At 42.3% G+C, this 14706-nt stretch overlaps 1 protein-coding gene across 6 annotated transcripts in view; it reads right to left on the minus strand.

The window, feature by feature from the left end:
- Nucleotides 1-4382: 4382 nt before the first annotated feature.
- The window catches only part of FMNL2 (formin like 2), a 208735-nt gene continuing 198411 nt past the window's right edge, over nt 4383-14706 (minus strand). For 2 of the 6 annotated variants that reach the window (XM_063318355.1, XM_063318360.1), the window contains exons 25-26: nt 13565-13688; nt 4383-6710 (exon numbers count right to left, since the gene is read on the minus strand). In XM_063318355.1, coding sequence (XP_063174425.1) covers nt 6601-6710; nt 13565-13688 — 234 coding nt within the window. In that variant the 3' untranslated portion in view covers nt 4383-6600. Of the gene's footprint in view, nt 6711-10140; nt 10235-11893; nt 12028-13564; nt 13689-14706 lie in introns of those variants that run through there. The other 4 variants (XR_010068928.1, XM_063318359.1, XM_063318356.1 and 1 more) reach the window with 4 other exon arrangements.

Genomic DNA, 14706 nt, shown 5'->3' on the forward strand with positions numbered 1-14706 from the left:
TACTAGTATTTTTCTGTTTTATAAAAACTTCTGTAAAGTTGACACATACCAAATTTGCATTCTCTCACTTGTTATTTGAAGACTGCATGTAGAAATACAGTTCTCTAGTATAATCATTCTAACGTATATTTAATCATAGCAACAGAAGGGGCCCTCTTCAGGATCTGTCACAGCAGTAACATGGAATATTTTATGTGATTGTTTAATACAGTGACGTTAATTCAGAGTTGGTTTTTCACTAGAATGATTATAAGTCTTGATATTTCGACTTCCTAAGAAATAAGATTTTTAAAATAGCAGGCATACAGTCATACTGATTTACATATACTAATTGTAAATGAAAGTAGGGTAGTTTGAACCCAGGGGTCACGTTAAATTTTGCTCATGGGATACTTCTTTAGAAAGAATGGAAGGTAAAAAATGTCAGGGACCTCTATTACAGCGCCCTCCAAGACAATGTGCGATGTGAACAAAAACATTGGGGAAAATGATCTCCCCTTTTTCAACAGATGTATCTATTGCAGTTCAGTTGCTTCAGTGACTGTTCATGATATGCTCCAAACTCACCTTTCCTTAAGATGTAGTCTGATCACTTAGTGACAAATTACTTTATTTTTTCTCATCCATTGCTTCATAGTACCATATTCAGGAAATGACAAGGTATTGGGAAATACATTGTTCCAGAATGGTGCTGCAGTGATTCCAGTGATAAGTTGTGATTGCTCTCCAGGTTCAGGATTGTTGATGTAGAACATGATGGAACATAATATATATTTTGGTAAGGTTGTAAAAAAAAATATTTTGAAAAATTGTGCTGTTAGCTAGTTTAAAATTCCATAGCAGTAGCAGCAGCAACAACAAAAACACCCACCCAACCCTTAATTATAATAGATGGCTCATTGTGACTAACACTCAGGTTTATATTGAGACTAGAATCCTATCCCACTAAAAAAAGTGGTAGCTTCTTCCCCCCCCCCCATGCAGTAGTATTTATGTAAAATACTTTTATTACTTTGCATAATTTACATAAAGGAACATGTTTCTAAGTAAATATTAATTTTTAAAGCATTGTCTTTATTTTTCCATTAAAAATAAAATGCTATAAATATAACACTGTTTCTTAATATTTCTCCATATCTACGCAGGTTACATGGTAATTCAAATTTTTAGTTTTTGGAGACATCGTTTGGAAATGTCTTCAATTTTGTCTTTGTTTTACTATGTAAAATGTCTTGTAATCTTACTTCAAAAGATGTGAGCAACATACAGCAGATGTTTGTCAAGGAAGAAAGGCTACCTTTCCTTTTGTCATAGATGGATGTTCTGCGGTGGTTGGAGGACATTTTTATGGGGGTTGTTCCTGCCACTGCACTGCCAGGCAGGATCACTGATGACGAGAGAAAACAAGTTGCCAGTTCTTTTTATCCTGCCTCTGCCCACAAGCAAATTCCTACAAAAGCTTTTGACATAACGTTTTTCTTGCAACTCTCTTCCCTCTGTGATGCCTATAATAGCCAGGAAGTTCTGTACTCTCCCTGGGCACGTCAAGAAAGGTTTGGGGTGGTTGGGGTTGCCATTCCTGGGCATGGCCCTTCAAGAGCAAGGGTTTGCTGGACCAGATTGCTGCCCTACTTGCCCAAAGGGCCATTTTTCACAGCTGCACAATGGGTAAGAAGTCGCCCATATCAAGTTTCTTACAGCAACAGGGTTCTGTTCAATCTCTGGGAAGTCAACCCAAAGATTGAAGGAAACTGCAACATGAAAGAAGATGGAAGGTTCGTCACATAACAACAGGGCTAGCATCCAGGCTTCTATCACTAGGTCAGGCAAGGAGCCATTATTGTACTTGTCCCCTTGGATCCCAGTGCTCCCTTAATTCCCTGGGGCCCTACAAGGTATCTTGCCCTTCAAGGAAGCTGACTGCATGGTCAAGGGCATGGTGGCCACCATCTCGAAGAGATCCAAGAGAGGGAATGGCTTTTTGCTCAGCCTCTTCAGCACTTAACCAACAGGCCAACTGAGAAGAGAAAAATGACAACTCTTAGGATGCTGGGCATAGAGTCCTTGGGTATAGGGTCACTAGGTGGTTCTGTGTTAGGCTTTTATAATCCAGGAGAAGAGAGAGCCATTGGAGGATCAATAGTCACCATTGACTTTATGAGTTTGTTTTCTCAAAGCAATTTCTTACTCCTGACCAAGGAGGTCTGTAAGAAAGTCTCAAAAGGGCCCAATCCATTTTCCATTGGCCCGCTTTCAGATTCTGGGCAGCCCGAGCATTTCTTGAAGAAGTACCACACATAGCACTTTGATCCCAGACACATTAAGTTGAGTCAGCCAGACAAAAAGTAGCCTGCTGCAAGCAAACATTATGCCCTGGCCCCAGCCATTTCCAAGTCTAGTAGATGCTCCAGTGATCTTGTGATGCCACTGACTGCAAGGGAATGGATAACCCCAAACATTCCTGTAACAGATGTGATTGCATTCTTTGAAAAAGAGCTCATGAGACCAACACTTTGGCAATCAAAGCAGTGAGGGCCATTTCTGTAGTTAGCCAAGATATGTTTGGAGCTGATTTCCAAAGAACTAGTGGTGAGCTGCCAAGGCAAACTGGCCAAGACTACAGTCTTCATAACCACTATGCTAGTCTGGTGCCAGTTCTTAGCCAAATCTTGAGCTATAAATCTCATGATGCCAAGAGATTTGTGTCAAAATCTGAAACAATGAGGTTTAAGTCCAAGTCAGTATTTACCTTTAAGGGCAGCAATGGCAGAAAGAGAGCCTGTCTGTCCTTCTGCCCCAGATGGAAAGATGAGCAGCATGTTAGCTCCTCCCCCATTCCCTTCACTCTTTTTCATCCCCAATCTAGAATCATCCACAAAGGGATCCAGCCCCTCTTTACTAAGGGCGGGGATGACCTACCAGCTGTTTTCTTAATTACAGGTAGCCACATGACCAAGCAAGGCAAATGTGCATATTCAAGTAATATGGTGATGTTCTAATAGGCTTCTGGGCTCTAGCACATCAACTACAACAGTGGCCAACAGAAATGGCTATACTACTGACTATAGGACTAATATCCCACAGTAATACACAAGCATACATGATCCCTTTGTTCTTTTTGTCAAGGCTATCTTCTTCCAACAAAAGCAGTTTAGACAGGCAATATTTGGGCTTCTGGTTTGCCAGTAGAGTCTGTGTTCTGTGGATTAGGTCTTTAGTCCTTCCTTAGCATTCAGTGTATACCAGTAGGTGGTTTCTAGCCATTATGCTCTTATTCACAAGTTTTGCATCTCAAGTCATCTAGTCTAGAAATCTTTCAAGGCATGTCCACTTTCATGTGTGGGTGCATCTACATATATCAGACTAAGGTGGCACAGGGCTATCTCAGCCTAATGGACAGAGAAAAGTGGTTTCTATTTAAGCCTTCAGATTTAATTTGGAGTCAGAATGGTCCAACCTTCTTATTTAAAAAGTAACTCCTGCCCTCCGCTGAGGTGGTCATTTCTCAGGCTATTTAGTGTTTCTCACTGGTGGAACCCAGATGAGGTAGCCTGAGTCACCAGTACCAAATGTTTGGATGGAATTACAAATCACTGACCTTTCTTTTTCCCTGTCAGCAGGCAAGTTTGGCTGTCTCCTGTTCAACTCATTCCCTTGGTAGATTCTCTATGAATTTACTTGTGAACAAGCAGGAAACAGTGCTGCTCCCCTACTGTAATCCCTAATTGAGTTCCACCCTTTCTCATTTATCTACATTTGCATAATTGAGAAATCTGGGCACAAGGATGGATGTAGACCATTGCTGGTTGAAATTGATGGGCTGTGTTCCAGGGGACCTAGTATCTGGACCTAGTTTCCATTCTTCATGCTGCAAGTTTTCTGACACAATATAGGTATAAGTTGGCTGCACCTTCACTGAATGAAGATACAGGTAGTCCTCAACTTACGACCACAATTGAGACTAGAACTTCTATCACTAAGCAATGCAGTCATTAAGTGAGTTGCTCCCAATTTTACGACTGTTTTGCCACAGTCATTAAGCAAATCACTGCGGCCATTAAATCCAGCTTCCCCCATTTGCTTTGCTTCTCAGAAGCCTCCTGGGAAGGTCACAAACGGCAATCACGTGACCCCTCGGACACTGCAACCATCATAATTACATGCTGGTTGCCAAGCACCTGAATTTTGATCATGTGACTTCAGGGATGCTATAGCTGTATCTGAATTCACCTATCTGCTCTCATGGCCAACTATATTAGGAGTGCAACCATTTTTTTCCTTATAGGTTTTCAACTGCCAATAAGGATTTAGCAAGAGGGAAACACTATTGTGCCTGTTGGATCACAGCGCTGAAGTCCAATCATCCATGAAAAGGCGATGTAGTCGTGTAAATAGTTTATTCAGCCATATGCCATGAACAGATCAGAAAAGTAACATGAACTGCTTTTATAAAACACCTATAATATTGCTAAGAAGCAGATCTATCTACTAGATAAAATATCTGAGAGAACATGCCAATATTACAGCCTACTTAGTCATATTGAAATACCACAGTATGTTATGAATTATCTTGCAGTTGTTCATGGGACCTTAAATTATATTGCTAAACTGGATTTTACCCAAATCAAAAATGCTCATCTTTAATAATGGAAAAGATGTAATCATGGCATGTTCTCTTTTGCATGTCAAATATACACTGCTGGATTCTGTCAGCGTGTTGGCAGTTGTTTAAAATAAACTTTCTGTAAATAGACAAGCAAAGGTTAATGAAACAACTTTTGAGCCCCAGAGTGTCCATTTAGTTAAATATAAAAAAACAAAACAAAACTATAAGTTAAGAACATTCAGATTGTATAGCACAGGTTGATGCATTTTTAAACAATATTTACAGTATTACCCGAGGCTAGAGTGGGAATTAAAGAGAAGTGTAAAAACCATAAAAAAGCACCAATTTTGTAGCAAAATATCTGTACATTTAAAAACATTATCATATAACTACACATTATCAAAGGAATATGGGACCTTGACCAGTGGTTCACAGAAGCACAATATAAAAAAGGAAAAGAATTAAGTGGTTAAATACTATACAATAAATTTTACAATTAACATAATGATGCAGCGCTACCAACAGTGGGAAGGATGCAGGCAAGATGATTCTCTCAACATCCAGTTTTTTTACTTCGGAGAAAAAACTCAAGGGCCCTATCTTGAAGCAATATTGGTAAGTAAGATGTTAAAACTGGTTTAAAGCTTAAAATGTGAGCATCCCGATCCAAAAGGAGGGTATCTGTGAGCGTTAATAGTCTGCATTTTCTTGCTGCACTGCGTTACATTGAACAGTTTGTGTAACCTGAATGTTAACTGAAAGCAATCCAGTGCAGAAACATTGGAGATGGACTGGTGTAAAGAATAAAAGGAACCGAACTATGCAGTTTCCCCTTCTACAGAATTCCAAGGCATTCCTGCAATGTCGCCCTAACCCTCTCGGCATGGCACTGCCTTTTCACCCTTTTGAGAACTGAAGAGTGTGTGATCCTTATGAATTCTAATACGGACTATTGAGGCGTTAATATCTTAGTGCTAACTAATAAATAACTAATAAATACCCCAAAGGTTAGGGTAAGGGTTAGGGCTGCCACTACTTGAGGAACACAATAAGGGAGTTCCGTCTTTGCGGCATGCCCACCCTCTGCAGCTGCATCTCCTTGCTTTAGCTCTACCGCCCACTGGTGGGTATGAGGTAGAATCTGAAGCAGGCAAGTGTGCATTTAATCTAAGCCCCATGTTATTCCCACATTGTGTTTACAGCAGAAATCCCTCTAGCTAAACCAATTAGCTTTAAATCTTGTCAACTGTATTCACATCTCCCTTACTTTTGCTTTATGGATATTCCCCCCAGCCTTAAAAAGAACAAAATGTTCTTAAAGGGTCCAAGTTATTTTAATGTCTGTTGCTCCTTTATATATGATAAACTCCTTCTCCATGCATACATGTACATGTACACGTGCATGTATGTATGTGTATATATACCCCCACATGTATATAAACACATACATACACATCTATATAATGCTAGTAAGTGCAGCTGAAGCTCAAAGTTAACTCTTCAAAACTGTTCAGGAATGTACTGAAAATATTAAAAAAAAATCTACAGCGACTCTTATCAGAATATTCCCTATTTACAACCTGTTATGAAATCAAAAAAGTCTACTGAGGGCTATTTACTAAACTGTATGTAACAATAACAAAAAAAAATACACTATGTATTTTACATTTTGGTTAAGAACACTGAAGAAATTTTATTGGTGTAAAAAGTTACCCAATCAAAAAAGAGTCCTATTGCTTTGAATAATTTGAGTAGGTCCTTGAAATTTAGGCACTTGGTAGCTACAGTTGCATGGTGAACCCATTTTTTTTTTGCTTTAAATTTTTTAGTTTGCATTCCTATGCATTTTCAGTCCTTACTGAGCCCTTCAGAAGACTAGTTAAAAGTATTCTGATCAAGGCCATAATTAAAATGGCAGCATAAACACAGTCCACACAAGGAAGCGATCAAGGGCACTTTCTACTTGTTTACAGGCATGGTTTCCCCCATCCGGCTCACATCGCTAGTTCAGCACCATTGACAGCACGCAGAGTCTGATCGTCGACACGCCGCCGGACGCTTCTCCTCACCGCATCGGCTCGTCGGTAGGGCTGGTTTCTAAGATCTAAGGGAAAGACAGCGGAGGAGTCAGAAAGCGGCCGCCCCCTGCTTTTGGAGCCAGAAAGGGAGGGTCCTGCTGGCAGCCCATCAAAGCAGCTTGAAGCCAAAGAGAAAGGGGACCACTTAGATCCACAGAGAGCTGAGCAAAGAGCATAGAGGGGTCTGCCTTCACCCACTGCTAAGAAAAAGGCAATGGGAGTGGAATTTCTGCCCTCCCCCTTTTTTTTGCAAGCCGGGGGCAGAAGCTTCCGATACCTCTGTGGCAGCCCCACCTTGCTATTTATGAAATGGATTCAGCTGTGGGAGCAGTTTCTCCTTTGGGGGTCCTTGCCCCTCCTTCCTTAATCTTCCTACATGTTGAAAGCTTTCATTAGCCCTTTCCTTGCAGGGTCAATTGCTCCCCGGAGGGCAGGTCTTTCACCACAGGTCTCAGCCACAGGACGTTCACCTGAACCTTCACTAATGATCTTCCTCAGGAGGAAGAAAAGGGTGGCTGCTGTTCCCACAATCCCAGAAGGGAGAGGAGAAAGGAAAATGCTGGTGGGGACAGCTGTGACTCAGTGTTAACCTCACCTGAAATCTGGGATTCCGCTCATTTCTTCAAAAATTCCTCCTTCCCTGATTTTCTATTTATCAAGGGAGGGCATCTCCCATGCTGGTCACTCTAACGCTTTGCGGATGTACCACAGCAGAAACAAAAATGGCAAACAGGCACTTCTCTCTCTTTCTCTCTTTCCACACCTTACCCCTGAGATCCTTCCATCCATATATCCCATCTTCCCAAGCTATATCAAATTTCCCAAGTAAATTGGCTCTGCCATTCCCAATTCTAACAGGAGAGTTGACCAAGTAGCCAAAACAAAACAAAACAAAACCCACCCTTTCAGGGGCTAGTAATGGCTCTTGTTGCTTCCCTGATGGCATTATTGTAACAAGCTACCCCCAGGGGTAAGACAGACCCCCACTCTCCCGGCCTTTCGAAAGGGAGTAAAACATGGTTATGCCACCTGGCCTGGGAGGGACAACTATTCACAGGGGTGGTTGGCCCCATGAGGGTGCCAGGATAAGATTTCATTCCCATCTTGAATTTTATATTTTATATCCAGTATTTATACTTGTATTTATATGCTTTTATATTTATTTTTATTCTTTGTAAGCTGCCCAGAGTCGTCGTGTATGGGATGGGCGGCAGAGAAATTTAATTAATTAATAAATAAATAAATAAATAAATAAATAAATAAATAAGAGCAAAATAGGTAATCTAGCAGCTGGTAAAAGCAATGGTCTGCCATTTTCATTCCCCCCCACCCCCACCCCTATGCCCCAAGGGATCCAGTAGTGAACCTTCCGCTGGGAAAGGGCATTGTGGTTGAATTCAAATGACTTGCTAATACCTCCTGTCTCCAGGGAAGGAAGAGGAGCAGGGATTCAGTGGTGGGTCCTCAGGCCATGAGCAAAGCCTGACACCAGATCTTCTGTGGTCTCTCCTGAGCCACAGAAGTGCTAGAAAACATTAAGTAAAGTTGTGAGTGAGCTAAGAAGATAAAAGATTGACTCCTACTGACTTCATGGATATCACTTGGCAGTTTTATTGGCAACTCATGGAAGTAGCCTGCCACTGCCTTCTTCCAGGCTGTCTTCTGACCTCTCAGTCTAGCCTACAGCTCTGGTATTCCTTGGTGGTCTTTGAGCCAAGAACTAACTAGTCCAGGCCCTGTTTAACTTCTAGTCTCAGAAAGATGCTGCCACCTGCTGAGATGTGGTATTGGTTACTCTAGCCTTTTAAGAGCTGCTCGTAGATAGAACTGCTTTAGTCCCGATTCCTGTTCTTAACAAAGGGACCGTGTGGGTAGAGCCGACTGGGGCTTTCTTCCCAATGCAGCACTGCCTGAATCAGGGGCCCACCATCCTGACCCTAATGTGACTAGTAACCCCAAAACCCAATCTTCCCAGATTGTCCACAACTGCAGCAAACTAAACAGGTTGTGAATGATGAGGCAAAATCCCTCCTCTTCTATCTTCCATCAACAAGATTTCCTAATGATTCTTTCTACACATTTATGAACTGCCTGCATATAATCAGTAAAAGCCTCTGCTTTGGCGTCTGCTCCACTGTACCCCTAAGTCCAAGATGGATGAGGTTGCATGTAGTCCAGGACACTTTTGGGGGGGGGGGGAAATGCCTCCCACAGAAAGGTGATGTTGGTCTGTCTTCACTGGGCTGCCTTTCCTACGTCTCACCCTTAGAAACCTACGTGGCTCAGCCCGATTGCAGATCACAACCTGATTGCGGACATTTAAAAGTGGTGTGTGTTTTTTTCCGCTTATCCCAGAAAAGGTGTCCCAAGCTCAACTTCTATACACTGGGCTTCCCCTGAAGCAGGCGCATCTGATGCATGCAGCTCCCAGGAACCCTTGTGCTTCCCTCAATACTTTCCTGAGCTCCCAAAGCATCCAGAGGGCTCAGGATCCTCTTTTGGGGGAGGAAGTTTACTTTGCAGGCCTGTAAGGAGTTAAGGCACCCCTGTTCTTTACAAGTCCCTCACCCACTCTGGTGACATCATGTCACAGGCTATCCCCATCAAGCATTTTGTAAAGCAGGGGTCCTGCTGTAAAAAAGTGGACCACCCCTGTAAGAACAGCTCAGCAGCCAGAATCTGTGAGAAAGTTGGCAACCTTCCTTTATGTACCCCTCCCCTCCCTCTGCCTCCAATACAGGTCAAGGCATAAAGAACAGGCAAAGCACCCCTCTTTTAGAAGGCAGTACAGAGATGCAAGACAGCACTGACCATTAGAGGTGCCTTGAATGTGTTGTCATTCAGAGCAGGTCATTGCTATAGATAAAGCAATCCCACATATGACACAGGAAAATGGTACAGGTAGTCCTCGACTTACAACCATACGTTTAGTGACCGTTCAAAGTTACAATGGCACTGGAAAAAGTGACTTGTGACTGGTCCTCGCACTTATGACTGTCGCGGTGTCCACACAGTTACATAATCAAAATTCAGGTGCTTGGCAACAAGCATGTATTTACAACAGCTGCAGCATCCTGGGGCCACATGATCGCCATTTGCGGCCTTCACAGCCAGCTTCCAACAAGCAAGATCAATGGGGAACCATGTGATTCACTTAACGACCACACGATTCACTTAATGGTCGCAGTGATTTGCTTAACTACCGCTGCAAAAATGTCATAAAATCAGGTGCAGTCATGTGATGCCTTGCGTAATAATTGCACTGCTTAACGACAATTTTTTGGTCCCTGTTGTGGTCATAAGTCAAGGACTACCTATAGAAGAAAGACCTAAATGCCCCAGCAATGCTCCTAAGCCTTTACAAGATATAGCTCATTTCTGTTCCTAGGATCTATCTTGCATCAGTTTTGTGTGGCATTGAGAGAGAGGAGGAGGCTAAAAAAAAGTGATGCTTGCCAGCTCTGTGTATCCTCCACCACCGGTGTGCTAGAAGAAATCCTTACCCTCGAGTGAACATTTGGAAATTTAGTGATATTATTCTTCTTTAAGGCTAAACAAGAAGGGGAAAAAAAAACACAGAATGAAGGTTAAGTTTAAAATGGGATGGAACATGAAGAGCAACTCAATTCAGTGCCCCAAAGCAAAAGCAAAACCAAAAACCACACCCTATTTTAAAGATCCAGCAGGTTAGCAAAAAAAGCAGGAGTGAGCAAAGCCAAAAAGTAAGGAAGATCAAACAGAAAAAGACACGGACCACCTTAACCATTAGCCAATTAAACTCCAAGCTGCTTTGAACACTGGCTCCAGAATGACCAGACAACCATTTCGTTGCAAAGAGCAAGCAGGATTTGGATCAGTAATACCACTTTCTCTAATACCTTCCATCTCTGTATCAAAGGCAACAGCATTAACAGATTCATTCAGCCTCCACTTTTTAACAGATTACATCAAAAGATTCCAATGCACCCAGTTCCATGGCCATAGGCTTGGGATACTTGTTATCCCGAGACAATCTGAGACATGGTGTCACCAGCCTTGCTTTTTCAAGTGGAACGGTCTTGGACTGCCTCTCCGTCATTCTTAATCCCTGGTGAGCTACCATGAGACTTGCTTAACACTCATGTAGATCTCACTGCTTGGCTCAAAAGTCAAGGCTGCTTGTGATTGTGGTTAATCTAGTTCCTGATTTTTACTTGGTCATTTTCACTTCCAAATTTCAAATGATAAAATCCCAAAGGAAGAACTTAAAGGTAGCATTCATATGCCTCTAAGGGGATGTCCAATTAAATTGGCATGGAACTGAAGCTAACACAGCTATGGATCTGGCAGGATAAAAATGGGGGAGAAAGAAGATTTTGACATGCAAACACAAACATGCAAGTGATGAGTAGAATGACGAATATGAAAAAATGCTTTTGCAGATCACAAACCCAGGCCCATAGAAAATCACCTTCTCACTAGAGGCATACAGCATTTGGATCCAAAGTGGGCTCGTGTCTCTGACCCAGTGTGGGCACCCTTGCTGTAACTGTCTTTTCATGTGCTCCCATGGTAGCCCTCGAGGGTCAGGAAAATACAGAGAAACAGGTCCCTCCTTACCAACGCCTAACTCAAGTGCCTGTTTTCTGAGTCCCCGCAGCAGGTACCACGTGAGCCCCCAAAAAGATACATTGAGGGAACTCATGCTGGACCTGAAACATCTCTGCGCACTTCAGTTCCAAACACTGCACACCTTGCTTTCTCATACATACGCAGCTTATTTCCAGACAAAGATTTAACACTGGGACTCATGCAACAGAGATCAACCCATTAAGACCAAAAAGAGCCCAAAGTAGAATAACATACAAAAAGCAATGTAAATCATCTGTCATGGTTATTGCTACACCCCTCAACAGTTACTTATAAACTGAGTGGGCTGGCTGGAAGCCCAGCTGTTGCTGCTCTTAGGGACATTCCGTGATTTCCAATGCCGGCTCTTATGGCACTGAGCACCTGGGCACTAAAATGGAAGGGTCGGAACAAGCTTTCACGGGGTGGGTGGAAGGGAGCAAGCCATTACTGGCAGACAGGAACGTGCAAGGAGACGATGGTGGTGATGGTGGTGGTGATGGTGATGTAAGATACGACTCCATGGGGAGGCCAGACGTCACAAACCCCATTCAACGTCCCGCTGCCATAAAGTGGAGAAATGTCAAAAACCTACGGCAACCTTTTATTTTTTTAAGAGGATCAGCTGTGACAGAGGAATAGTTTAGTAATGGAATTCCTCTGTGAGAACAGGTTCGCAGAAAAACCGAGAGCCACGCTTGGCCGTTCGAGCGGTAAAGGGCACCGTCTTCAGCACTGCATGGAAAATAACAGCCAAACAAGACAGAAGACAGTAAGAAGCAAAGATCTCTTGCATTAGTATACTGTTAGTGTTTTATTCAAGGCTCCCTGCCACAGATCATCTGTCAATTAACCACAATAAGGTTTGTGTGACTGGGTTACTGTCAAAACCTCCTTCCCACCTTGGTGGCAGCAAGTGGATTTTTGTACTCTGCTTTGTCTCAGCACAACTTCCACATTCCTTCTCTCTGCTCCCTGTCAGGCAGGCCGAATCAAGGGAATTCCCAGGATACTTTCACACTAAAGCCAGTGTGACTTTAAAGACACGCTGAGAAGTCCTTGCCATTCTAGTGAAGTCTTTGCTGAACAAGTTTTAGCACCTGTGTGCCTAGTTGTTTATGTAGTATTGTGTGGCTACAATAGTATTTCTCGCATTTGAAGTTACTTTTCTATACTCAGAAGCATACTGCCAAATACAAAATTCAGAAGAAGTGGATGGATGACTGCTAATGTTAAAAAAATAGTTAAACATAAGATACGAATTGCTCCATCCATTCTGCTAGGACAATAGAAAGCATGCAAATCAAACTGCAGCAGGTAACCGATCAGTTTCAGGAATGTAGTCTGTCCATGCTGCCTTTCTCTTATCTATTACAAATTAGATCCAGCCATTGTCCCCCTGTTGTATTCAGTTACGGACTGAAAATAAGAGGGCACATAAAGTTTGTTGCAGGAGGAATATGCAATTCCAAAGTTTCATGCAATTCAGCAATTCACATGAAACCATGCCCTCCATTATTCATTTACAGGTAGTCCTCACTTATCAACTGCCTCATTTAACATCGGTTCAAAGTTATGACAGTGTTAAAAAATAGCTTTGCGACAAATCCTCACATTTGTGACCATCGCAGCATCCTGTGGTCACGTGATCGCCATTTGTGCACTTCGCAACTGGCTTGTGACAAGCACAGTTAATAGAGAAGGCAGAAGTAAAATCGTACGTCATGGTCACATGATGTTTCGCTTAATGGCTATAGTGATTCACTTAACAGCCGAAGGGAAGTGAAGTTGTAAGCCCGTCATGGTCATGTGATGCTTTGCTTAGCGATCACAGTGCTTAGCAACGGAGTTGCAGGTCCCAATTGTGGTCGCTAAGTGAGGATTACCTGTAATGTTGTGACTATCACTGTTAGTAGCGTTTTAAGGGTAATATGAGCTTTTAAGGACAAGGTTAAAACACTAACAGCTTTGCACACAAATGAAACAGATTCGAAGATTTCTCTAGCATGCCTCTGATGCACAAAAACATACAGCAAGACTGTAGGATCTCTGGCTTTAGTCATGACAACATGGATAAATACACAAATGGTGTATCAGGGAGACCTCTGCCACTAAGCAGGCCTGAAAGGCAGAAATTTGGCCAACTTAAATGAACAGTGCATCGATTAAAGTTCCTACTTGTTATCATTTACAAAGCATTAACCAAGCAGTTAAATGAGAACATTAGAAATAGATGTTTTGGGGGTTTCTCCTTTTGTCGGGGGGGCTTTACCTGTGATGATGTCTTCAATAGCGCCATCTTTTCCTTCATAAACATGCCTGTTGTCCTTGACCTGCCGTCGTCTTAGCTCCGCAATCAGTTCTTGTTGCTGTCGCTTAGTTTTATGAGATGGAGACTTAAGGAGAGAAGAACGGGGTTGCAAAGCTGAGTCAAGATTACTGCCCAAGGTGACAGTAGCACTCCCACTCTTCTAATAGAGACACTGGATACTGGAGGGTAATACTGGAAGCTGTTCTATACCAGAGCAGGCCATCTGGCTCAGCACGATCTACCCCAGGGACAAGCTCCTTGATGCTTTCCACCCCAATTTGCCCCACCCAACATGAACAATGACAAAGGGACATGGGGATTGTCTCCTCCTGATCAGCACTGAATGGCCGTGGGGTTGCCACCAGAGGTCTTTCCCAAGGCTATCAAAGGGCAGACACTGAATCTGGGATATTCCACACGCAAAGCATGTACTTTAGCATGGAATGTAGTGCCTCCCCCAACTGTGATACTTTAATATCTCCAGCCTGATTTGTGACTTAATAGTCTTCTTTAACACAGACTCTTAAGAACTATTTCCTAACCCTGCCACCTAATTTCTACATTACTTAGAAGCAAAAGATGTTAACAAAAGCATGGGTTGATCCTGCAGAGTGAAATGTAAGATCAGCTTTCAACAGGGGGAAAAAGGGTATCTGGTCATTTTATGACCAATAAAGTGAGTGTAAATGTGTGTACACACACACACACACACACACACACACACACACACACATACTGTACAGGCACTATCATTATAAAATTCATAATATTGTTTTAATCCCATAAACAAACAGAAAGACAATCTTAGCACAGTTGCAAATGCTTTGATTATCTGTAAATATTGTTTATCTCTATAGAGATAACTCTCTCTATATATAACTCTATACTGTATAGAAATAACTAACACTATAAACTCTATAGAGGCAAATCATATTTATACAACATTCAAAAGAGACAATTAAAAAGCTAAGAAGGAAACAAAAAGACCAGAACACATCCTCTCCAGCAGCCATCACCCAGATAAGCAGGGATTAACACCAGACCATCAATCAATCAATCAGTCAGAAAACAATACCCTAATCAGGAACTACCAAGGAGAAAAC

This window comes from Candoia aspera, chromosome 1, assembly GCF_035149785.1.
Source record: "Candoia aspera isolate rCanAsp1 chromosome 1, rCanAsp1.hap2, whole genome shotgun sequence".
Lineage (NCBI taxonomy): Eukaryota > Metazoa > Chordata > Lepidosauria > Squamata > Boidae > Candoia > Candoia aspera.